Source organism: Sinohyriopsis cumingii, chromosome 4 (assembly GCF_028554795.1).
Source record: "Sinohyriopsis cumingii isolate HCF-2022 chromosome 4, ASM2855479v2, whole genome shotgun sequence".
Taxonomy (NCBI): Eukaryota; Metazoa; Mollusca; class Bivalvia; order Unionida; family Unionidae; genus Sinohyriopsis; species Sinohyriopsis cumingii.
The window spans coordinates 90,122,746-90,147,514 of record NC_142964.1 but is presented as its reverse complement, the minus strand read 5'-3'; the positions used below and the strand labels follow the sequence as shown (position 1 = coordinate 90,147,514).

Genomic DNA, 24,769 nt, shown 5'->3' with positions numbered 1-24,769 from the left:
AGACCCCCAATCAGTGCTCAGAATTTTAGGTACAATCAAGCACGTGAATGGCAAACAAAACTAAAAAAATATCGTTGACGAGTACACAGTAAAAGTAATTAAAAAATATTGCATACGTATAGTTGTCGTTGACGTAATTGTGTATTCGGTGTCTGCTGTTATTGCTGGAACCGGCGTATTATTATCGAGAATAACACCATCGCTAGCAATTGTAGCAATTTGTGTTTCAACCACAACAATTGCTAGTCTTTTTAATATCATCGCGAAAAATATCTAAGTACACATATAACAAATTACGTGATTATATAGTAAAATTACATACAGCAACGCTAGCAAACTCTAAAAAATATTAGATAATGAGTTCAGAGAGATGATTAAAATCTACGAAGAAGCAATGACTGTGATTGATTTAGCTAATCAGGAGTTAAATAATAATGACCGAGTTACTTCAACAGATAGCCAGGAATACAGCACAGTTGAAAACCACGATGATATCAGTAGCTCAACCAACCCTGAATTTAGCGATAACTTTCCAACTGCAATTCCAGTAAAAGAAATAGCTCTTACACAATTTCAAGTAAATTACAGTTGGCCCAATATTAGATCAATTTTTTTTCCTTCGGATTATCTACAAATAATAATAATAATAATGAGGACTTTGTATAGCGCCTACTCTTTAGAAGCTCTATGTGCTTTACAACATTAGACAACACCTATAAGATAAAAAACATATAATAATATTATTACAAAAACAAACACCATGAAATTAGAAAAACATTAAAAAATAAACAAACAAACATGCTGAGAATATTTCAGGTAGAAAACAATTTTAGGTCTTTAAGTTTGTTCTTGCAGTCGAAATAAGTGAGTTTTGAGAGCCCTGTGATCACTGTGTCTTTCTGTCTAAGTTCAGTGGGCAATTCATTCCACGTTGCTGGGCCCTGGTTAGCTACGATGTCGTAGCCTCAACTTGATACTGTTGTGGTTGAGGCTAAGAAATGATCCCATATCATGTAATGGAGCAAAAAATATCACCACTAAAGTCAGAAAAACAAACAGTGTAGAAATCAACTACATAAGTATAATCATGTTGTGAAAGAAGTTTGGCTTATTTTGAATGTATTAAGCCCTTACACGATAAAATAAATTGGCATGGTTACTCTAACCTTATACTGTCCGCCATGACAGATAACGCGAGACTCTCGCCGTGACCCCTTTTCTACGTAAGGCTTGCCAGACCATATTTTGGATATTCTACGCTATATTATTATCAATCGAGTGCGAATAATCGCTTCTTGGTGAATTTCAAAGTTGCCGATAAACCGTATTTACTTTTAATGCGCAAAATTTCTGACCCAAACGGCGCCAAATTTTTACTACGATTTGTTTACATTTCCAAATAAGGCGTCAATGTCCTTATATGGCACACAAACAAACGAGGCTGAGAACGGAAGTAATCATTATTTGAAATAATATGGCTGACGATCTAAAAGAAAATATCGGCTAAAAAAGGTAAACGAGATTTTACAACTATTTCTACAATGATTTTCGATACTTCCGGTATTAAATAAGAGGACTACTCAATTTATTGGATTATATGCAAGGAATATGTTTAAAGTGTTATTATTAGGCTAAAAGAGCGCCGGGTGTGAATCACACCCGGCTTGCTCCATTAACACGTATATGCTCATGTTAGCACCCTGTCCACGAGGTACGAGTAAGGGTACTAATGTTAGTACTAGGCCCTGGTATGCAAAAGAACGCTGTCCATATGACTTTGTTTTCATAGTGGGATTAATGAGTATACGATTATCAGAAGAGGAGCGTAAGTATCTTGCTGGTGTGTACACATGGGTGAAGTCAGATAGGTATGTTGGACTAGAGTCCGACAGTGAAACGTAGCACAGAGAACAAATTTTGTGTTTGATTCTGGATCGAATGGATAGCCAGTGTAGGGTACAGAGCAGCGGGGAGGTGTGCTCTGATCGTGGTACTCTAAGTATGATCCGAGCAGCTGTGTTTTGAACTTTTTGAAGTTTCTGGAGTAGGTATTGAGATGAACCAGACAGAACTGAGTTACAATAGTCTTGAAATAACTAATGAACACACAAGTGTTTTAGTGGCATCAACTGAAAGATATCTGCGTATTGAGCTGATGCGTCTCAACTCAAGATATGCAGCCTTGCATATGTTCATGACATGTTGGTGCAATGTGAGAGTACTGTCCAGAGTAACACCTAGGTTTCGTACTGATTGTGTGAAGTTAATGTTGGTGTTGCTGATATTTATTGTTTGAGGTAAAGGGTGTGAATGAGAAAGTCTTTGTGTTGTGATCAGAATTGCCTCAGTTTTATCATCATTCATCTGCAGCTTGTTACATGTCATCCATGATTTCACATCAGAAATGCACCTCTCTACACCTTGGATGGTAGCATCAACTTCAGTTGGGTGGCTAGATTTGTATATTTGGGTGTCATCAGCGTACACTTGGTGAGACACTGGATGATGATCTATGACACTTGAGAGCGACTGAGTGTTCAGAATGAAGAGAACAGGTCCAAGAACTGACCCCTGTGGAACACCACAACATAGATCAACTGGGCTGGGAATTCCCCGGATGAGAGAGAGGTATTAATGACATCAGTTAGTGAAGGCAATGCTGGATCTAAGCACTCACGCAGCAGTGATGTTGGAATTGGATCAAGTTCACATGACTTTGGTGCACTCTTCAACACGATTGTACGTACGAAATCCATAGAGACAAGTTCAAATGCTGCTAATGGTTGCCGCTCAAATTCTGTATCCCAACTGTATGGTGACGACGAGTCAATTGAAATTGTGGTGTCAAGCTTATTTCTAATGGTTAGTACTTTGTCACGGAAGAAATTTGCAAACATGTCCGGAAGTTCGACTGGAGAGAAGGTAGTTGGAAGTGGTGTTGATTTGTTCCTTGACATTAGCTTGTTAGTAATCTCGAATAGCTCTTTGCAGCTGGAACTTTCCATGATCTTAGTAGTGTAGTGGGCTGATTTCGCTGCATGGACTATATTTGTGACATTTCTTCTTAGCGACTTCATAGATTTGCTTATGAATAGTGAGTCTGGTGGAAAGCCAGAGCCTCTCAGCTTTACGGCGGTCTATTTTAGCAGTGCGAAGCTGGTCCCTAACACTGCTATACCATATAGAACACCTTTGAATTAATACTCTGCACTTGGTAGCTGGGGCATGTTTGTCAAGTAATGAACGCAGACAGTTATCGATTGTTCTGCGGTAGGAGGTAAGCAAGTTGTTAGGTTAGCTTGGATGTCGTGCATTAGTTTGGTTCTATTTATCATACAGAGGTTTCTCTTAGTAGCAGATAAAGGTGGAGGGTTAGGGACTGATAGTCCAGATGGTATATAATGCAGAGGTGATCTGATGCAAGGTGATGGGATACCAGGGAGGACCGTAGAATGTTATAATTATAATTATCTTGTATTTGCAAATAAAAATCTCGACGATGGAACTCCAGATTGGCAGGTTATAGATATACCGAAAGGTAAACATATAAAATTGAGCATTAACAATGAATTCAAGCGTAGAATATAGTCGCTAACGGAAAGAGAATAAAAAATAGCCATAACGGTTCATAAACAGACGATATCATCCGCAACAGAAATATATTCGCCGTATTACGCTGCTGATATTTATTCTTCGACGATTACAAGTGTTTTAGGATGGCCCGAAATAGCACCACCGTTGCCTACAGCAAAACATCGGCCAGAGCGATCTGATAAAGGTCGTACTGGGGAATTACTACAGAATATGAAAACAGTATTCCGTTGTGGAGATCTATAAGGGCCAACCCGGATGATGGTGATTTATTTCAACGCATCGATGAAATATGGTGGATGTATAATAGAATAAGTATAGGAGTGTTTGCTACCGCCCATGAAATGAAAATTATGTTTAATTATATTAATCGTGAACATGGACAACATCGAGAAAAATTTACAGAGTATCTACTTGACCTGAAGTCTTCAAAAGATGAAATCATTAAACAGACAGAAAGATTAAACCAGGTTGTATTTGATCTTGAACTTGTTCACAAAAGTGTTATGCGAACTGTACTCAATTCAGAAGACAGACACAAGAAAATATTTCTCAATATATATTCAATAACAGAAGCAGGTTTAGGAACATTTAATTTTCCAGGATTTAATGCCGCCGAACTAAGGAAATCGATCAATGATGTCATTCATGAATATTTTCCTAAAATCGTCGAGAAGTGGAAAAAAATAAATCCACCAGCAAATATTCTTAGATATAACAATAATCGATATGGTGAAAGTCGTCATATTTCACCAGGAATTGTAAATAGAACTTCAACAATAGCAGTAAATCTTGTATGTGATGCATTTGATGGTAGTTATCAAACAGATCTTGAAAAATAAAAGCAAGCTCAGCAAGGATATATTTTGAATTCTTTTACGCTACAAGTCCCTCCCGGATATTTGATCGTGCAAGAACCGATCAATCCGGTCTATCTACTATGTCATAATCCGCTATTATGAAGGATACGTTTCAAACCAACTGACCAGACCGGACACTTGCTTGATTTAAGAATTTAAATTCTGAGTATAGATTTATATGTAAGATGATCATAACGATTTTTAATCGTGTAGAGTGTTTTACAAATTAATTATTTAATCAAAAGGTATTATATAATGTACCAACATGTGAGAGTTTTTATACACGACACAGGCGTACGTGAAAATGCCATCAGAACAATAATCACACCGTCCCAAGTCAATACAGTACAATTTAGTGTTAATATAATTATTGATGAATACGGCAATGAATTTTTTTTGTTGACTCAGGAACAATTAAATGAACTGCAGCGAGAACATATTATTATGTTTACGTGTGATAGAGATCAGATTCAGAATGATGCACATTCTTGTATTGAATTCGATCAGCTTAAAAAATATTGTCTGATTCTGAATAAAAATATCATCAAAGTCGAAGTAAATAAGTACGTTATAAGATTATTAATTTTTTTAAACTGATTTTTCGTCAATTTGATGGGTCAAACCTCGTGCAGTTCTCTAAATGATTTTAGGGTATATGGATAAATTCCCCCTTTTCTGCTAAAAATTCAATCAAAATCACACATAATTAAAGAAAAAAAATTAAACATTACTTTATACTGTGTTTCACGAGGATTTATCGATAAATCATTTAGAGAAGTGCGTGAGGTTTGACCCATCAAAAATCTGCAATTTAACTGATTTTGTTACTGACAAAACGACTAAAATCAGTGAAAACCCGATGCCTTTTGACTAAATTTCACTAAAATCTCGCACTGTTCTAAGAAAATTAACATAAAAATATTATAATATGAATAAAAATAATCTGAATCAGAATAAAAAATAAATCTGAATAAAAATTGACTTTCACTTTCACAATCACTAGCCACGACAGAGACCTAACTTTCATTTTCGTCACTACAGTCACTGACAGCAGTTTTAATTTTCACTAGTAACAGTGCTTTCGTTTTCTGACATAATCTTTCTTAATTGTCTCACACGTGTGTTCATACTTTTTTATTTCGTGTTCGTAGACAATTCTGATCAAATTTTCTCGATCGCGAGTGAAAGTGAGACGAATTTATCAAATTGTTTCCTTGACTGAAGTCAAGGATTGGAACATAGCTTGTTGAATGAGCTTGATGAATTTGTACTTCGCTCGTAGTTTATAACTATATCTGAATTTATGTTCTTGTAATGATTAAAAATCACAAATTTAGTTCATCAGATATTTTTATACTGTCATGTTTTAATTTTGTAATTGCAGAAACAATAGTATTGATATTTTCATAGTTCATTATATAATAAATATATATTTAAATTATATTCCTCAACCATGCCGATATAATACAATTGTGTAAAACACAACCTCTAGATTACTAAATGAAATGTTTAACTTACCTCTGTTCACTGCACTTTTAGATTAACTCCGATAGAGAAATTCTCCGTCTTTTATAGTCACGCATACGCCTACACAGAAGTTTCCAGTAAATCACGTGAACTGAGTGATTCTGGAAATCCCGTCTGGAAATCCCTGCATTTTACGTCGGCGAATGGTCTAGAAAAACCATATGATGAGTCATTCTTGAAATCCCCTTCATTTCTGGAAAATTCCGTGTTGGCGTAAATTTCTTCCTATCAAAACAAAACACGAGATTACCATTTTTATTATCAAAACTAATTGTTTTTTTAGTCGACAGTGTTTGATTACAGCATCACGAGATGCTTCATAATTCTTGATGATAGGATGTCTCACAAATTCTTTTTGCTCCATTTATATATAATATTATTTGTCTAAATAATGATTTTGCAAATCTAAATAGATAGTCTTCAGCGTTTCTTATAACCCTATTATTGTCGGTGTTTTGTTTTTATCGTTATATCGTTTCAGCTCTCTGTATTTTTACCACCATATTGCACACACAACTGCGTTTCGTCTCTAACTCCAACACCACACCGTAAACACGTTTTTGTCCTAGACTTGCACGACATACTTTGTTACAGGGAGTTGTAGAGCCTATCATTAGCAATCTACATTTGTTCTTTGTTTGAATCGGAAGCAGGAGGTCGTGCGTTCGAATCTCGGCCGAGTCATACCAAAGATTTACAAAAATGATACTAACAGCTGCCTCGCTAGGCGCTCAGCATTACGAGGTTAGTATTAGGACTGGTCGACCTGGTGTCAGGATAATATCACTGGGTGGGACATCATGCTACATGTCTGTGGCATGATGCCCCAGTACTAGACATCACTATAAACTGCCACACTGCAGGCATCATAGCGATATGACTGGAAAATTGTTAAAGCTAAAAATCCTAATCAGAGTCATATCGACGGCACCCTTGGCACTCGTTGATCCTGGACAAAATTTGTAGCCTTATGTTCCGAGATTTAAAGTTGTCGTCCTGATGCAATTTTAAAAAGCTGAATCTCTGTGTTTGTACTAATTCAGATTTTTTTGGGGGTGGGGGGGGGTGGGGAACGGGTAAGCTTTTTGGGGACTTTTAGTAAAACATGGTTCCTGGTTTAGGAATTTATAGTTTTTAAGTTGGGTCTAAAGTGTGCCACCTTGTGCGGTGGGGTCTGATGGTATTTGACTTGAAACCGCCCAGTACATACTAAGTTTACTGTGTTAATTGTGACCGTTATAATTATTTGGAGCCATGGTTTGTTCATAGGCTCTAATTTTAGTTCTGCTTTGGGGGTGAGGCTGATGGTTCTGTGATTTACCACCTTATAATTCAAAAATGTTCGGAGCTAAGAGTTCTGAATTTATTTGAGCTGGGCGTGATGGTCCTGGGTTTTTGGCCACCTGATATTTCTAAGTTTTGGGAAGCTGAGTATCCGGCGTTTAAGTTATTATGGGTTGCTTCCATGTGCAGTCGGGCCTGATGGTCACGGGTTTTTGATCAGCTATATATATATATTTTACTGTAAATCGTTGACATTTTTTATGGCTGGGCCTGTATAGTTTGGGTTGTAACCATTTTCTTCACAATTAATATCGTATAGTCCAAATCGATCTGGTTAAGTATAGGGATTGCTTACATTTCTGGAATGAGAAAGTAATAGATGAAAGGAGTTAGTGGTTTAATAATATATTGATCTCTGGGTATGTTCACTATTTCAGTATTTAATCTATATTTGCCTTAAATCCCTATCAATATGTTCTTTATTTAGTAACTGTTATTTAATTTGTGATTTGTTTTACTTAAATGAGGTTAGTTTAGTTTATAACCTCCTAGCCTATTCCAAGGTTAGCACAGGATTCTTACTTAGCCGAGATCAGGTTCGACACGTGCAAGGCGATACCATATCGAATGATATGATACCATATTCGTTTCCTACCTCTGCCGATATGTTTCCCCGACCCATCCGTCAAGCCGGAGATTTTCCTAATCTACAACGTGATAAGTCTCATGTACGAACTGTTTCATCCGGGGAAAGCGACGTGAAAGAATATATCCACACAATTCTGTATGCGGACGTGAAAAAAATTGACCAAGAATGATAGAGAGAATGTGACAGTGCATGTCAATACAGTCTGTTTTCAATCAATAAAAAGCAGGACAACAACATGTTATTTTAAGAATTCAACAAGTTTATTAGTAAGAAGAAACTTCTCTAACTCGAAACAGAAATACAAACAAACACTATCTGATATGGCCATATCCAGAAGATTGACAACGTTGTAGAGGCAAACTTGACTTCTAATGATCTAAGGCACTGATTTTCCATCTATGCACACTATGTTTATAAGCTAACGATAAGAGATAACCATACTTTTCATCAAAGCATTTTCCTAGTTTATCATCATGCTAGACTACTCATAATCAAAACAAGTCATTAAGTGTTCATAGGAAACTCCAAGAATGCGTTCACGAAAAAAGTTAAGCACTATATTTTTTCTCTCCATACAACATGGAATTTGCTCCAAGTATTCTTACATTATTGAGTCGGGTCGATACAACATTCCTTTCTCATAGTGTCAATTATGTCGTCTTCAACAGGAGGTAATCCAACAGAATCAAAATATTCCACACTGTGATCGTTTGGGAAGTAGACGGCTATCCGCTGGGTTCTTAGTCCATGATTTTCGTCTGAGCTGATGACATTTGCTTGGCCGTCTTTAGGTTTTTCATAAGACAATGAAATCCATCTTTTTCACACATCACAGAATTTCAAAACGTTGTATACGAACTGTGAGTCAGAAGGCAAATGTTTGATTCTTTATTATTTTGCAAGAGAACTTCGATGCATTTCGTTACCTGGGAAGCTAATGGAGATATGGAATGGTCACGCCAGTCTTTTCAAAATTGTCTCTTCTGAGATGAGAGTTTATGCCTCTTCCATATGCTCTTCCAACTTTTTTTCTTGACAGCTGATCATACTTTTGTCATATTGTTTCTGACTAGGGTGATCGATTTTACATTTATAACAATGTCCTCCGGTTAGACCAGTAATTCTTTCAGCTAAGTCGCAAGCAAAACAGGATGCTAAATATTGTTCATGAGATAGCCATCTTCACATCATGCGTGTATTTCTGACCTCTTTGGTTTTGGATCATTAAGATCCTCATTGCCGATCTCCATAGTTCTTCGTATTCCGTGTTTTCTAATAGTCTAGGTCCACTTCTAACAAACTGTCGATATCTGGAATATTGCCACATTTTGCATACACTATGATAAAGTCCACTATCTTGGACGGAACTATTGCAAAGTGAAGTTCTACACAAAGCTGGTTCGATTTTATTGAGTGAAAATATTCTTCGTCGCTGGCTTGGTCTCCTTTGAAATCAAATCTCCACAAAGCATACCCACCTGCACAATCGTCGTATGAAATGCCATGGCTGTCATTGGTACCTCTCTGTCATCTGGCTTCAAATAGTGTCAAGTAAGATCTCAAGTGATATTTCCTTGCAATGCTAGGTTCCTTGGGGCTGGTACACAAATCCTGGCCGACTAAAATGAATTCTATCTTAGACACTGTGAAGTGCTGGAAATCGAAGTGATTTGATTGATGTCTCCGTTGATGACTGTATTGTTACCGATGCTAATGTGCAAACGTTTGGGTAGCTGTCCTTGGAAAACATGATTTTCGGATTGGATTCTAGAGGCAACTGTGAAAATTTTCAATTTCACTCGTCGTAGTGGATACTTGGCTGTCGTTCTGTTTAGTGTTTGTACTCGTTAGCATTGGCCATCAAATGGAATACGGCACTACTTCGATTCAGTCTCAGGTGTTTTCATCCATTCCATTTTGACAAATACTTGTCTTGCAACCGTATGTCCAAATGCAAATAATCTGTAAGTTCTAAAGTACGTCCACTATGAGGATCGTCAGCTTCTGTCAGCTCTTTGTCGTTGAAGACACCCGAAGCGTCAGATTTCTATACCACGGAAGCAACCAGATGTGCGTTCTTTGTTGCCTTTCTGTATCTCAAGAGATTTTCCAGGTACGCTGGCAAGAGAAAATATCTAGACTGCTGCTCACCAATTTGTAATTCAAGTACGAATCCACTTCACTGGACAATGAACTGATGAAATTGTTCACGGAAGCTAATATGGCATCTTCCCTTGGAATGCATTTGTCTTCTTTGAGGACTTTTAGGTACAAGTCTCTGCTATTCACGTCCGTTTGTTCTTCGTTTTAAAATCTGATAGAGGCTGAAGTAGTCAAAGTCGACACAGGATGAGAAGACCCACCCGTTGTGATTAGTGTATTGTCATCATTGTTAGTGGTATGGCAAACTGATCGAGTTCGGGTTTGACATATTAGCAGGAATTTCGATGCATCATTTTCGTTTCCTTTTGCTTTTCAGTTAACATCCAATTCTCAATCAGGACAAAAATTAATGGACAGTATTCACATGTCAGAAAAATCTTTTAAGACAATGATTAATTTTATGGTAGTCAGTCAGTACACGTCAGCGAGCTTTCAATATGACTTTGCCAAACTGATCGCTGAAGATAGCTGGAATCCTTTCGACCAGATATTGAACATTCAAATAATACCCAACAGGCATTCTAATGGTGTAGGTAGTCAGCTGTGCATTGACTAGTGATATTTTTTAACTAAACAAATTCGTAAATTATTTTCGTCCCATTGTTCTTGAACTTGTTCATTTAAGATATCGACAATGAAGGTGTTTTCACCTTTGCTACTATAGAGGCTTGCGTAGGGTGAATGATTTCTACCAAAGAGACTTCCCAACGGTCTTCGCGATCCTTGGTTTGGCTTGAGGCACTTTACCTGTGAAACAACATACGTTATTGTTGCAAAACACATCTTCAGAACTCTCTTTCTCTCTCTCTCTGTCTGTCTCTCTCTGTCTGTCTCTCTCTCTCTCTCTCTCTCTCTCTCTCTCTCTCTCTGTCTCTCTCTCTCTCTGTCTGTCTCTCTCACTCTCTAGTTCTGGTGACCGAATAGTCACTCGATATCAAAGAATAATGATTTTCCAAATGTTCCAAAAGAGGATTGTTGATGATGTTGTTGTGACCGGATGAATTGTTGCTGTGGTGTCTGGTGTTGGCCGCAAGGTTAGGTTGCTATTGCTACTGTCGGTATAATATTTCAAGGAAGGACTGGGGAAAAGATAACCAATACAACTCCTGAGTAAAAGTATCCACCATTGTGTGTCTCCTTGTTGCAAACTCAAACTGGCAATTGTTGCTTCGATGAAACAATACACCACTAAATATTTATCAGGAAAGAAGAGTTGATTTTAGGAACATGTTCTCCACTCCACACCCATATGTATTGTTTTATTGGTTCTTGAAGAGAAGAGCTCTGAGAATGAAAGGTAGCTGAGATGTTTAACGGCATGATGGTCACGTCTATTTTTACTTAAATCTGATGACTTGTGAAGCAGTAATCGAAGAATCAAAATTAGGTAGGTAGCCGTTCCAATGCACTTTCACTTCTTAAAGTCCACGTTTCCCCACTTTATGTGTTCTTCGATCGAGAATGATTTCGGTATCGTACACATCACATTTTTGGTCACCCGTTACAATTCAGGCAAATACAAAGTTCCTTTCAACAATTTTCCGTTCATGTCTTCCAATGCATATGCAGAAGAAGTGCGTCCAGAAGTGCGTCCATATTCTTGTTCAGTGACACTAAACAAGTCGGTTGTCCATTTACAAATATATAACGTTTGTCAAATGTGCCTTTGTTTTGTCCTTGCAAATCCAATCTCCGCTCCGGTTACGAACACCACTTCTTGGTGGTGGATGACGTTTCAAAGAATCGATCATACACAACAACTTCGTTTTCAGGGTTCACTTCTTTGTGGCACTCATCCGATGCTTCCATGGTACGACAAACTGTAAGCTTTGACGAGACGTGGTAGCATGTCGATCTACCTGAGTATGTAGTGAGGTATAAAATAATTAAACAAGGCCTCTTTCAAAATAATTTGATAAGCTTGGTTCAGAAAGTAGGTCTCTTTGTCTGTTGATATGTATATTTAATTTGTATTGTGTGTTGGCTTTTGTCCATGATCATATGTTTTGTATATTTAAATTGCTTTGTGTGAGTGACCTTTTTTCATAACTGAGGGTAGGAGTTTGGGTCTAATTGACTAATGTCTTGTGTTGTAAACACCATATTACACAGCTATTTTATGTCTATGATTGTAGATTATATATTAATATTATTAGTATTTTTGAGGTCAAAATGTTTACTTGGATCTGAGTTCAGGATATTGTTTTTCCCTTGGAAAGTCTTGGTCTAGATGTTGTTTGCCATATTCTTTACTAACGTTTTAGTAAATAACCTGATCTTATATACAGCTTATAATGTTCTGGAAATAAACTTTTCATCTCATCATGGTCTCCATGTTGTGTCTTACGTTTAATTTAAGAGAGAAGTAAACAGAAATTCTTTATTCCTATCTTAACATATGAAGTGGTATCAGTCTTTCAGTTGTGTCCAGTTTTTAATTTGAGAGCATTTATGTATTTAAACTATTCAATGGAGTTACAAGAGCTCACTCTGATTAAATTGAGATCTCTATTGTCCTACGTAAAGATCTGACAGTGACCGTTTAGGGTTCATGTTCTCCTGACTTTTGAATTAGCCAATGGAAATGCAGCCTTCAGAAAGCTGAAAGTAATCAAATCGTTGGCACACATTGATGCTCTTCAGCCATACTGTTCAGTCTTCCAAATGCGAAACTATATGACTTCTGCTTGTTGTTGTTGTTGTTCCAGGATTTAACGCCATTTTTCAGCACAAGGTAGGCTATACGTGGCGGGCAGTATAACTGGTGGAGGAAGAACCCTGAAAAATCCATGGAAGAACCACCGACCAACGAGAGGCTACTGGCAGGCTTTCCCACGTACCCACGCTAGTCGAGCCTTGGACTCGAACCCACGCAGACAGAGGTGAGATGGCAGTGATCCGAAACGGTGAGCGCTTTAGACCACTCGGGGCCCCCTTATGACTTCTGGTGACTGGCTGATACAAATTAGCTGTTGTGATAATAGCATACGTCAGCAGAACAGGACCCCTAAGCGATAGCTGTCAGATCTTCACGTAGGACAGTGGAGATCTCATTTCAATCAGATTGGCAAAGAGCTCAATAATACTTGCAGACTAAATTACTATTTTGGGATTACTGTGAATTCATTTAGAGACATTTTGGATTGTAGTATTCTCATACAGCAGCACTGTTGGCACATCAACACTATTCCAGGTATTTGTACATTAGCACTTTCAAGACTGGAAGTCTTTAGGAACACCACTTTAATTCATTCAGAATACTCTATAGTTTTTATACTTTTGACAGAACATTTGGGAAAATTTGGGATTAAATTCACAATACTGTAAGCTCTTTATAAATATATTAACTTTGTATTCAAAGGAAATAAGTTATTTGTTCAATTTTACAAAGCTTATTGGTTTCTCTCTTGTCGGCTACTTAGTTTAAGACCAGAGAGGTCGTAACAGTGTTTGCCATCAATTATTTATCACCATGATTGTACGCTGTCAAATGAAATTGAGACACGTTATGTCTGCTTGTCATTGTACTTTTGTGTTAGATGTCTGACTTTGGTCTGGCTTCTGTAAAATATTCGTCGAATGGGTTTGTGTAACGTGTACGTCAAATGTTCTCCAAACCATTGTCGCACATCTGCCAAACTTTCGTTTAAATTTTTTAGCAGCACAATTCAAATGTTAAACTCCTCCGTAACAAGCAGCATGTGCATGATTGCAGTAAATGCTCGTTAAAAGTGTCTAAATGAAGGGATTAACTTCAATGATTGCTTCTCCTAAGTTCGATACTGCTGTACTTAAAACGTGGGGCCCCGAGTGGCCGAGTGGTCTAAAGCGCTCTTCGTTACGGATCACTGCCATCTCACCTCTGTCTGCGTGGGTTCGAGTCTCGGATTCGGCTAATGTGGGTTGAAGGTAGCTTCTCGTGGGTCGGTGATTCTTTCCAGGGTTTTCCTGGGTTCTTCCTCCACCATTAATACTGGCCGCCATGTATAGCCTATCGTGTGCTGAAAAATGGCGTTAAACCCTACAACAACAACAACAACTACTGAAAAACGTTGCAATATTTGGCCAAACAGTTATGGTTTTTGGTTTGTGACAAATCGGTTCGATTTATCAATGATTGTAATTGTTGTTGTAACTGTGGAACTAAAGTGAGTTTTCCCCTTCCATATTATCCAATGGCGTGGTTTTCTGGAGTACACACGTGTTTTAGCAGCAGTACCTCTCTCTCTCTCTCTCTCTCTCTCTCTCTCTGGGATAAGACGTTTTTTTTTCTTCAGGAAACTTTTCTTCTTCGAGTTTTTCTTTCTCTTGTATGAACTTGGTACATAATTACTCTTTTTTTGGTCTACTGCCGTCTGTGGGTTATGTTAATGATGCCGTGACGTAACTGTAGTGCTATGAAAGTAAACATACATTATACCTCTGATACTATCTTCTAACAAACGCGCAAGGACTTGGCAGCTTGCTGCATTGCATTTTTAAGCAGATCGGTACGACACACGAACGGTATCACAGGAATGGCATGAGTAGTAAAGGGGGGCATCCTAGGGGAATATTATAAAAAGGGTCCGGCACTCCGGCTACAAGGTGAATTTAACATGGGGAATTTTAACATGGATGGGCCTATTGAGCGACAAGGGATTGGGTCTGTCTAGCGACAAGGGGAATTTAACATGGGTGACATCACGGTACTAGACACTGGAGAAACAATGACAACAATGTTGCGAGTGGCATACATCAATCGGGCGGAACAGTGTGGCAAGCGGCTGACCTGAATATGCGATACTCTACGGACAAATAGAGACATAGACGTGGAAACGTTGTTAGAGACAGGATGAGAGACAATGACAGAGACATACACAGACTTATGGACATAAATCAATGACACAAAAAAATCGATTGAAAATTCTTTTAGGCAAGAAAGAATAAGCATCCTTTCGAGACAAGGGAGGGGGCCGGAAAAGGGCCTTTGTGGGTTTCTTCTTCTTCTTCTTTCTTCATTTCCTTCAGTTCCTTATCCTCTTCACTAGAGTTTTCGTCTTCTTCTTTTCCTGCTTCTTCTCCTCATTCTCCTTTTACTCCGCTTTTTTCTTCTTTTCATTTTCTTCTTTTTCAAGCTTATCATTCCATCTTCTAATTTGCTCCTTTTCGTCCTGGTCATTCTTTTGTTCTTTTTCCTCTCAGATCAGCTCTCTAAATATTTCCTTCTCTCTCCTTAAATTATTGATTTCCATTTTCAATCGGCGGGGGCTTTAGGAACCATACTCAATCCTGACAAGCATCTCTTCCACCCTCCCTATGGTATCTACTACCTCTTGTAGTTTCTTCGTCTTGTCAACGTAGTTCGATGATATTTTTGCTTATTCAATGTTGAATGGCGCGAATGCCAAATGCTATTCTTTATATACATCAAATACGTTCGTGAATGAAAACATCCCTCTCACTAACTATCCATATCACATACCAAACAACCGCATATTGATTTGAGTGCTAGCCTACAAAACCCACTTTACTTTCTATCAATACGTAGTGGAAAAGAAAATTGTTTATAAAAACACACCAACACCTACAATCACATCTGTAAAGGATTCAGTGTTTATAGTCATACTACTCCACTCTCATACACACGTACGCGCATGCACACAAACAAAAAATACACACTTGTACGCGCACCCACACAAACACAAACAAAAATAGTCACACACAAAAATACACCCACACACGCGCTATCACATCAGCACACACCCACTACCAACAAACACTAATATTTGTGGCAACTTGATCAATCTCTTTTCTAGTGATCTGGTTAGCCCTGAGAAGAGTTGTTTCTGTGAACTCCACCTGCTGATTGGTGACACCTTCCAGGTCGGGCTCAACACACATACATCGCCGACTCCAATCTTGCTCCCAACTGACTCTCGTTCTTGGGAGTGTGGAGGCAGCTTGAGTGGCCTCATCATCCCAATCTTCTCTTTGAGGGACCCAGAATGCTCTTTCCCTCAAGACTCTGCGGTAAGCCTGCGACTGTTGTCGCTGACGCTGAGGTTCCACTCTTGTCGCTGTCTCTGCAACTCCTCCTCCCAGCTTTCTGTCTGGGGAACCGCGACTCTTCGGTGGTGGCATTGGTTGTGGCTGACGTGGTGGTGGTAGTGCCCTCACCATGGGTTGCACTTCACCCGTTTGCCTCAGGATAATGTGAGGCAAAATTGTTCTCCTCTCCTCGTCTCTTTCTTTTTCTCCTCCTCTTCAATCCTGGTTTCCTCCGCAATCGCCCTCATACTCAGCTCATCCAACAGCCGTCGAGCATACACCAGGTGCATTTGGAGTTCCAACATTTTGGCAATTCTACTCATTTTCTTTTATCTTGATACGTCAACGATGGGTAGCCAATTTGGTTTGATTGATTGATTCCTTGAATTAGAGTCGCTTTCTTCCAATTGGGCATGTGCGACTGGTTTCTGCCTGCATTCTAGGTTATATAATAAATCGTGGGGAAAGAAATAAGAGCCACATCCCCACGCGTTTATGCGTTCAAAGAGTGGTGCTCAAATGGTCCGTTTTCGGAGTATTGAAAATGCTCCACGAGACAAAATATGGACCGAAATAGTAACACGCATGCCCATTAATTAATCTGAATCTACTGTTCACACGATTATTGCGAAGCACCCATTTATAGAGTTCCCTAGGTTCCGTGATTGCACGCTCATCGGGGCACCTGAAGGATTTAGCCGGGTGGAAATAGTTCCATATTCCGTCATAATGAAAATGTCCGAGTGAAGAAGGAGCCTAGGGACCCAACAACAGGGAGCAAGCGCATGGGAAAACCGAAATGCTAGATCGTACTGCAAATCAGAATTAGTCGAGTTAATTATAATAACCAATAATGTGTAAGCCACCTGTGCAATTGACCAAATCCATTAAGTCAATAAATTTCAATAATAATTCAACATTCAATTTGAATTTTGAGTTCAGAGTGTACTTCAATTTTCCCAAAAAGTTACCAGTCAGTTACGTCTAAATGACTCAAATTTTTTTGTATCATGCAATGTTAAACCTGTATACTTTTGATGGTGGTATATAAAGGATCGAATCAGGATTTATTTAAATTAAGATATTATCAAAAGATGTTTTTAAAACCAAAAAGAAAACCTCATACATTTAGGCAATTCTAGTGATACATCGGGTTCTATCACTCCCGGGTTGTTCTCTAAGATCCTCTACATACGTCTTCAATTTTCATCAGGTAGGGCTACATTTCAGGATGGCTGCATTCAAGAGTTTCTTCGGTGGCTGCCTCTTTTCATGGAATGGCGCCCACCCGTCCAACCACAGAAAGAGTAGAAAGCTTCTCGTTGTTCGGTGCACATGTTGTCGGGATCGTAGTAGTGAGCATGAGGCAAATGGGGTAAAACGGCCTGTTGCTTGGCTTCGTTATTGAAAAAGTGCGGAAAAATAACCTTTGGCTTTTTCTATCACTTAAAACATTTTAGGCATTCGGCTCAAAGGCATAGCCAAGTAACTCAATGAATCGTTAAACTGCACTTTTCCCACTTGTATGGAAATGAGTTTGGCTACGTTCAAAGTCACTTTCGGACGGTCGGTACTTTGTTCCGTATAGTATTTCAGAAGAAACTGGCCATCATGTCCCGAGAAATTGTGAGCAATCACCGTATCATAGCGATGGCAAACTCCAAACGTTTGATGTCCTCTTGGCTCCACGTTTCGTCGATAGGGTCTAAGATCCAATGGGCGAAATCGGTCAAAGTATTAGATCCCCGAAATATTTTTCACGTCCTCCAGGAATCTTGCTACAGTGAAGACAAAGATAAAAGATCGGTTCTTGGATGCACTTCTCGCATGCTCGATGAAACACGCAGAAATTAGGAATGTGAATGCCAGTCTAATACATTCATTCGAAATCGAAAAAGATAAAATTGCCTTTCTTTTTGTGGTAATCTTCTTCCTACTCCTGTTCAGGTTGGTATTTTTTAAAGTAGCATTCGAGTTCCAAGTCCACAAGTTGGTGACAAAAGTGACATCGTTTCTTTGCTGGTCAAATGTGTCTTGTCAATATTGTCTACAAGCTGATCACAATTTCAGGAGTTGACAAGCACGATTCTGCTGTGAACCTTGCGTCTTCAGATGTTGTTGATAACCGGTTGGGCTGACAAAAGTGCGCTGACAAGTTGGGCAATGCACTCGTTTTTGTCATTCGTCAACACAGGATTTAGAGGCCAAACATTCCTCACATTTTGATTTACAATGTTTGTGTTGCTCTTGTTTGTTATGCTTATTAGCACATTTCTCACAATATTGTATCCTAGGAATGCGGTGATGCTGAAAATGGCATCGAAATGTTCATCGTGACGATAGACATGAATTTATTCTCCGTTTTTGAAATATTTTCCTCGAATCAGTAGAGGTCCACGCACTTCTTGAGGGTGTACTTTCAAGTCGTAGCGTGGAGCCAAGACGTCTTGCAATGTTTGCATTTCAGGAATGCCACAGCGTGTGTCTTTGATAGCACCGCTTGCTGTAGCAGTTCTGATTTTCTTCGTTGTTTGGCTCGGTCTGATTGCTGAATAGTTTTCCAGGCATTTTTCCATTCTGCCGTGTCGTTCTTGTCAGTATAAGTTCGTCCCACCATTATGGCACATGCTAAACACATCTTGTTTTTAAGGTTGTTAATTCGGACGAGACATGGTTTGTTGTTACGAAGGTCGTCAACCAAAAACACCTTTTTGCGTCCGGTCCCTTTGTGAATAGTAACGTGGGCCATGTACAGTGTCGCTTTTCCATCGCTGATGTGAAACGTTTCGTTGCACTGCTGAACGTAGTGCATCTTGTCGATGTATTTGGAAGGTGTTAATTCTGTTGGCCTGCTAAACTCAATCAAATTTGGGACTTCAGACTGTCGTGATAAATGGAAAGTGTCAAGCGATCGTCTTCGTTGGCTCGACATTGCCGTTTCAGATTGGTTAACAAATAATCCCACATTTCGATGATGAACCCGTTTTCTGCAGCGTTAGTCTGACTTGAAATTTTTAAATTTCAACGTGTACGCGTAGGCTTTGTTTCTAACGTATCTAGAGGAGCGTTTATCCGTCTCTCGAATGTGGTAGTATATTTCAGGGTTTACTGGTGGACTTTGGTTTGAGTTTGACTCTCTGGGTCTGGATTCAGGCTCACTCATGTCGTCTTCAAAATCGATGGCATGGATTTTAGCCAAGACTGCAGCTACTGTGCGAGGCGATAGGTCGCGTTTCTGGCTCTTACTTTCTTTTCCTTTCTTCACGAAATGATGCGATCGTTTCATCTTGATTGCAAAAGGTTAAATGTCTACATTTTAATCGCCATGGCCCCCTTTATATTAGTGTAAGGTCAGTGTCTTCCCTATATAAAGGGTCAGTGCCCTCCCCTCAAAGTACTCATTTCACTCTCAGTCTCCTAGTGTTTAATATTTTTATCTTGTACTTCATGTTTGCATTCATTTCGAACGTTACCTTTAGTTGGCACCATATAGTCACTGTTGTGATGCGGTGCCCTAAAACGCTACTGATTAGCCCACCACTTTGAGGTAACCCTCAGAATGTAATCAGAACATGAAATGGCCTTTCTTTAAATTATCGAGAAGAAAAAAAAGCACATTGAAAATATTACAATCGCCGTGATTGATAATATGTTGTTTACCAAATGATGTCATGAGCCCATACACTTCCTCAGCTCTGGTGTTTTTCAACCGATCACTTCCATTTAGATACAATATTTCATGTCAATCGGAACATCGCACGGCCATTCCGTCAGGCCGCTACATAATCTCAGAAATAAATGTTGGAATACTATGGTTGATTTGACACGCATGTTACGATAGCACAATCCGAGAATGTTTTGATTACGACTTCCACTCCTTCCGCAACCATATTGACCAATGTGAACGAACGTAGTTCAGAATATAGTTCTCAATGGCGACGATTTACATCCGAGGTTTCATTCCCGATCTGACGAACAGGGAAAAGAACATTCCGGTATGCTTATCGCTGACATTCGGACAACATAGGCGATTTACGTAACAAGGATTGACCGATAACTGTGTGTGTGTCATTTGGATTTTTAACGTAGCTTTCAAACATTTTCAGTAATATCACTACGATGATTTCAGTGTGGTCGTTTATAGCAGGGGCGGATTAAGGCTCACTGGTGCCCTAAGCACTGACAAATCTTGGTGCCCCCCTCCTTTCCACGTACACCTGGGAAGATAACCCTAGGGTGCACCATGATCAAGAAACAGAACATTATGATCAATTTGCACTAGTTTTATCAATTTTATTTACAAATCTTCATTCGTTTTTTTTTTCTTTTCACCCTTTTCTCAACTTTGTGGTGCCCCCTTTGGCCCTGGTGCACTAAGCACGTGCTTAGTCTGCTTAATGGTTAAAACGCCCCTGGTTTATAGTGATGTCTATGCCGCAGACGTGTAGCATGATGTCCCACAGAGTGACATTATCCTGACACCAGAACGACCAGTCTTAACTCTAACCACTTAATGCTGAGCGCCTAGCCAGGCAGGTGTTAGTACCATTTTTATGTCTTTGGTATGTCTCAGCCGGGGTACGAACCCGCAACCTCCCGCATCCGAGGCGGAAGCTCTAATCACAAGATCACCGGAGCGGTCGACAATCTGGTAAAATGCTTAATTGACAGCACTGTCGATATAAGGCTCTTAGAAATTGTCAGAAGTGAAGCTAAAAATACATCCCTATATCAATTTTTTCTTTCTAAACAGATTTTTGTTTTATAAGCTTATAAATTAAATTAATATTGAACATTTAAATTGATACAATTTAACACCACGATCAGTGTTTTACAAACAACTTGTTACCGTCTTGTCTTTATGACACGATTGGTGACGCCACCAGTCATGACAGCAAAAAGGCGGACAACTTGGTCTAAATCGATGCAGGAGATACGTCTCACTCAGCCATCTACAATGCTATCGGGCATTTCTGCGCACGTAAGGTTTCCGTCTCCAATACTGAAACAAAACGCATACCGAATTCGACCGATTGACGGAAATAAATTACCATTTGAAAAGAGGCAATTGTCAACAGAATATTCTTTTCAAAATAATATTAACTTTTGACACACGGGATATCACCCCCGTGTTTTCATGACTCGCTACAAGTCGGCCTATTCTGCGCACAGCCCTTAAAAGATGTAATGTTTATCCATCGGGCCGCAGAAATGAAATGCATTACTTTGGACTGTTTCTATCAGCAGTTCAGTCGAGTAATTAGGTCAGGTTTATAGCTAGTGTTACAAAATTCATCGTAAGAATGCCAATAAATGGCAAGAGATATTAAGCATACTAAACCGATCTTGTAAAAAAAAAAAATTAAAGTTCAACATTTTATACAAAATAAGCTATTATGTGGAAGAGAAACAACAATGAATAGGATGTAATGTGCTTACAACGTCTTGTTTATGGGGAAAATTACTAAAGAATTTAGAAACAGTCTATACGCCGGGGAATTTCATGAGAATTCCGTTCTAGCGGCAAGTTGACACGTTGGGTAGCAGACGATTTTGTACGTGTGGGACAACTTCTTGCAAAATTGAAAACATGCATTAAGATGCAGAATTTTTTTTAAGTTATACATTTCCAATTTTTAAAAATAAGTATTTATTTGTATATTTATTTGTATGATTCTAAAAGATACTTAGTAAATAGGATTTTCTGGTGTTACAGGTTCAAGAAGGTCATAGAGTGAGTCTTCATGCTGACATTTAGAGATCACATTTTCATGTGCATTTCGAGTCGAAATGTGGGATATTTTTGTACACTTTATGATTATCACTTTTCTTAATTAAAGTACAATCGTTCTTTTTTGATAAAAAAATATGGATTTTTGACCCAAAATAAGACGTGATCCAATGTTTACAAAAATGACATATCGTTGCGCAGAATTACCCGACGCGCAGACTTGGCCGACATTGTGTTATATATAGAAGATATTTTCTTTTCCTACGTTGATACCGGATATATTTCATTGTCTGGTATTAAAAATGTAATATTTTAACGAGTGGCGAAGTCATGAGTTAAAATATATACCGGTTTTGGTACATCGCAGGAAAAGAAAATTGTCTTTTAATCATATACTAAACTTTTTCCAGATTCGAAGTTTAGAAGATTAAACTCTGGCACAACACGCTCATTCCAACCTCCTTTTCGTGAATTCACATCACTTTCATGGGCTGATCATATAAATATTCAATATTTGTGACTTAAAAAGCGGTAGGATTGGGTTGACTCAGTTTGTGGCAGTAAACTGCATTTTTGTCGCTTTGTAGACTATTGGATCCTATCTGAAAACAATGCAAGCACGATTCAGCAATGCATCACAGCGGGTTTAACCTTGTTGTCAACTAAGGAGGCGCTCACCAGTTAATATGTACTTTTGAGAGAGTGACGTATGTAAGGTGAAGTTGTTTGCATTTAAAACATGCACAGTGAAGAGAATGTTGGCATAGCTCTATGCTACTTTAATGAAATGTGGCTGACATTTCCTTGGATATTTTACTTTCGGAAAGTATACATGATCTAAGCACACTGCTAACTAAAATGACTTCTCCCTTGTGCTAAAAAAAAAATCAGCCTGAATTAGTCTAAAGTACACTATCCATAGCAGCTATTAAACTAGGGAAAATGAATTTTGCCAGACTAGACAATACCAGCTTCTGAAAGTGCAATGAATGAATTACCAAATATATAAAATATCAAAAAGTTATTGGCTCGTTTTTTTAATACAATTTACCTCTGAAGTTCAGGAAGTGAAAATGACCAAGTGGAGCTAGCACTTTTTTTGAAAGATGCATATCTAGAGTAAAGCCAAGCCGTATACTCTATAACCCATATTACACCCATCAATCATACGCCAAAATAAAGGGAATTAAAGGTTATTTGAACTATACCTAAGATATACAAGGTCGTTTTTTAAATAGCCAGTTTAGTCAGTGAGGAAAACCGGGGAAAATTTTTTTCTTTAAAATTCTAACCCTCCTGTGCAAAATACGTTTTTGTAGATTGTCACCTAAGTGGACATAACTTCAGAAAAACGCGAACGGCGTGGCGGGATTTCGTTATCAGAGATTAATATCCATGCCTGAAATGTAAGGCAGTTCCTACTTATGTGTTCTAGTTCACCAAGTCCTCGTTTTTGTTGCTGCAGGTACAGTTTTTGTAGGCATACACAATCAAGCATCGCATGACATGATGGGAACTCATATTTTGATGTGTGAAAATAATATAAGGATATGGTTTAACATATGAATATATTAGAAAGAAAAAATAGGAAAATGATTTCGCCTATAAAACTGTTTCACACATTTATATATTTTTTTAAAAATCCACGTTCTGGCGTTATGATGGGAAAAAAGCTCAATTGTAACACACACACACAAAAAATAAAATACAAAAATATTTCCATAATCCTCATATTCGAAGATCCTTCAGAGACACGCGACTGTCCGGTTGAACGAGGCTGACTCACGTGTGGTTAGCGACGTTTCTCAGTAAAAAAAAAAGACCGAGTCTCAGACTAGTAAAGCAAAAATTAACCGTTATAGAACCAGACAGTTTGGCCTCGAAATCGCAGCACGAAGTTGGCGTATGAAATTGCTGCTTATATTTCATGAATTCTCAAATTTAAATCCATTTAAAGAAAATGGGGAAGCGAAAACCTCGTCGATTTAGAATAACTATGCGTTTGAAGAAGGATAAGCACACAGATAAGAATGAGAAAGTTAGTATTTGTTAACGATTTGTAGGCGATTAACAGGCATTATGCCGCCAAGAAGTCTCCGTGAAGTTGTTTCCGCAGTTTCGCTCATTTTTGTGGTGACTTTAAGGTTTAGACTGAATTTGTGTTATCATAAATAAAGTCAATAGTTAAATGGCAGCATTAAAGAAAAGGAACATTGGTACGTATTAGTGCACTGAAATAAATGATTATTACACGCGCGGCTAAAATCATACATCCGGGTACATTGTTAAATGCAAGGAGTTTTCGACACGTCTCGTAATCTAAGGAGCTCGTGTATGAAAGCATGTTTGAGGTAGACTTTTAACACCAACCAACCTCCCAAAAAAAATTTTCTTTAGCAATTAAAATTTGAGCGTTTTCTTAGTTTTTATTGATTAAAGGCCACTATTATCTTTGGAGACTTGACTCCACTGTCTCGTAACCATGTTTATAATTAACATATAAATGCTGCAGGAACTGTAAATAAAAACACAATAGCGGACACATAAATTGATCTAATTTTTAATCAGCACTGATGTCTTGTGCTGTACAGCACACTGTGAAACAAAGCAGTACCAGTGTTTAGCTCAGATATTTGACATTTCGGCACTCATAGATCAGCACGAATTGCAGAATAGGACCACTTTCAGCACATTGTTACATCTTGACTCACTGCAGAATATTTTGATTTCGCTTATTGTTATGTACTTGTTGACTCAGCAACTTAAAAATAAAATCATGAGTAAGTAATAGTCAGTTTTGCAGTAACTGTTACCATGTGATGATTTCCCTCTATTATGAATTCAGCTTCCTTTTCTACTACTAATGGATGCAAGCTCAGTTTCATACATTAGCAATCCCATGGTCATAATTGGGTCCACTTAACATGATAACAT

The 24,769-nt window shown here is 38.4% G+C and overlaps 1 protein-coding gene across 2 annotated transcripts in view; it reads left to right on the top strand.

Moving 5' to 3' along the window:
• The first annotated feature begins 23,706 nt into the window (after positions 1-23,706).
• The window catches only part of LOC149801642 (homeobox-containing protein 1-like), a 50,657-nt gene continuing 49,594 nt past the window's right edge, over positions 23,707-24,769 (top strand). The window contains exon 1 of one of the 2 annotated variants that reach the window (XM_089955911.1): positions 23,707-23,873. In XM_089955911.1, coding sequence (XP_089812037.1) covers positions 23,796-23,873 — 78 coding nt within the window. In that variant the 5' untranslated portion in view covers positions 23,707-23,795. The remainder of the gene's footprint in view (positions 23,874-24,769) is intronic. The other variant, XM_089955912.1, reaches the window with a different exon arrangement.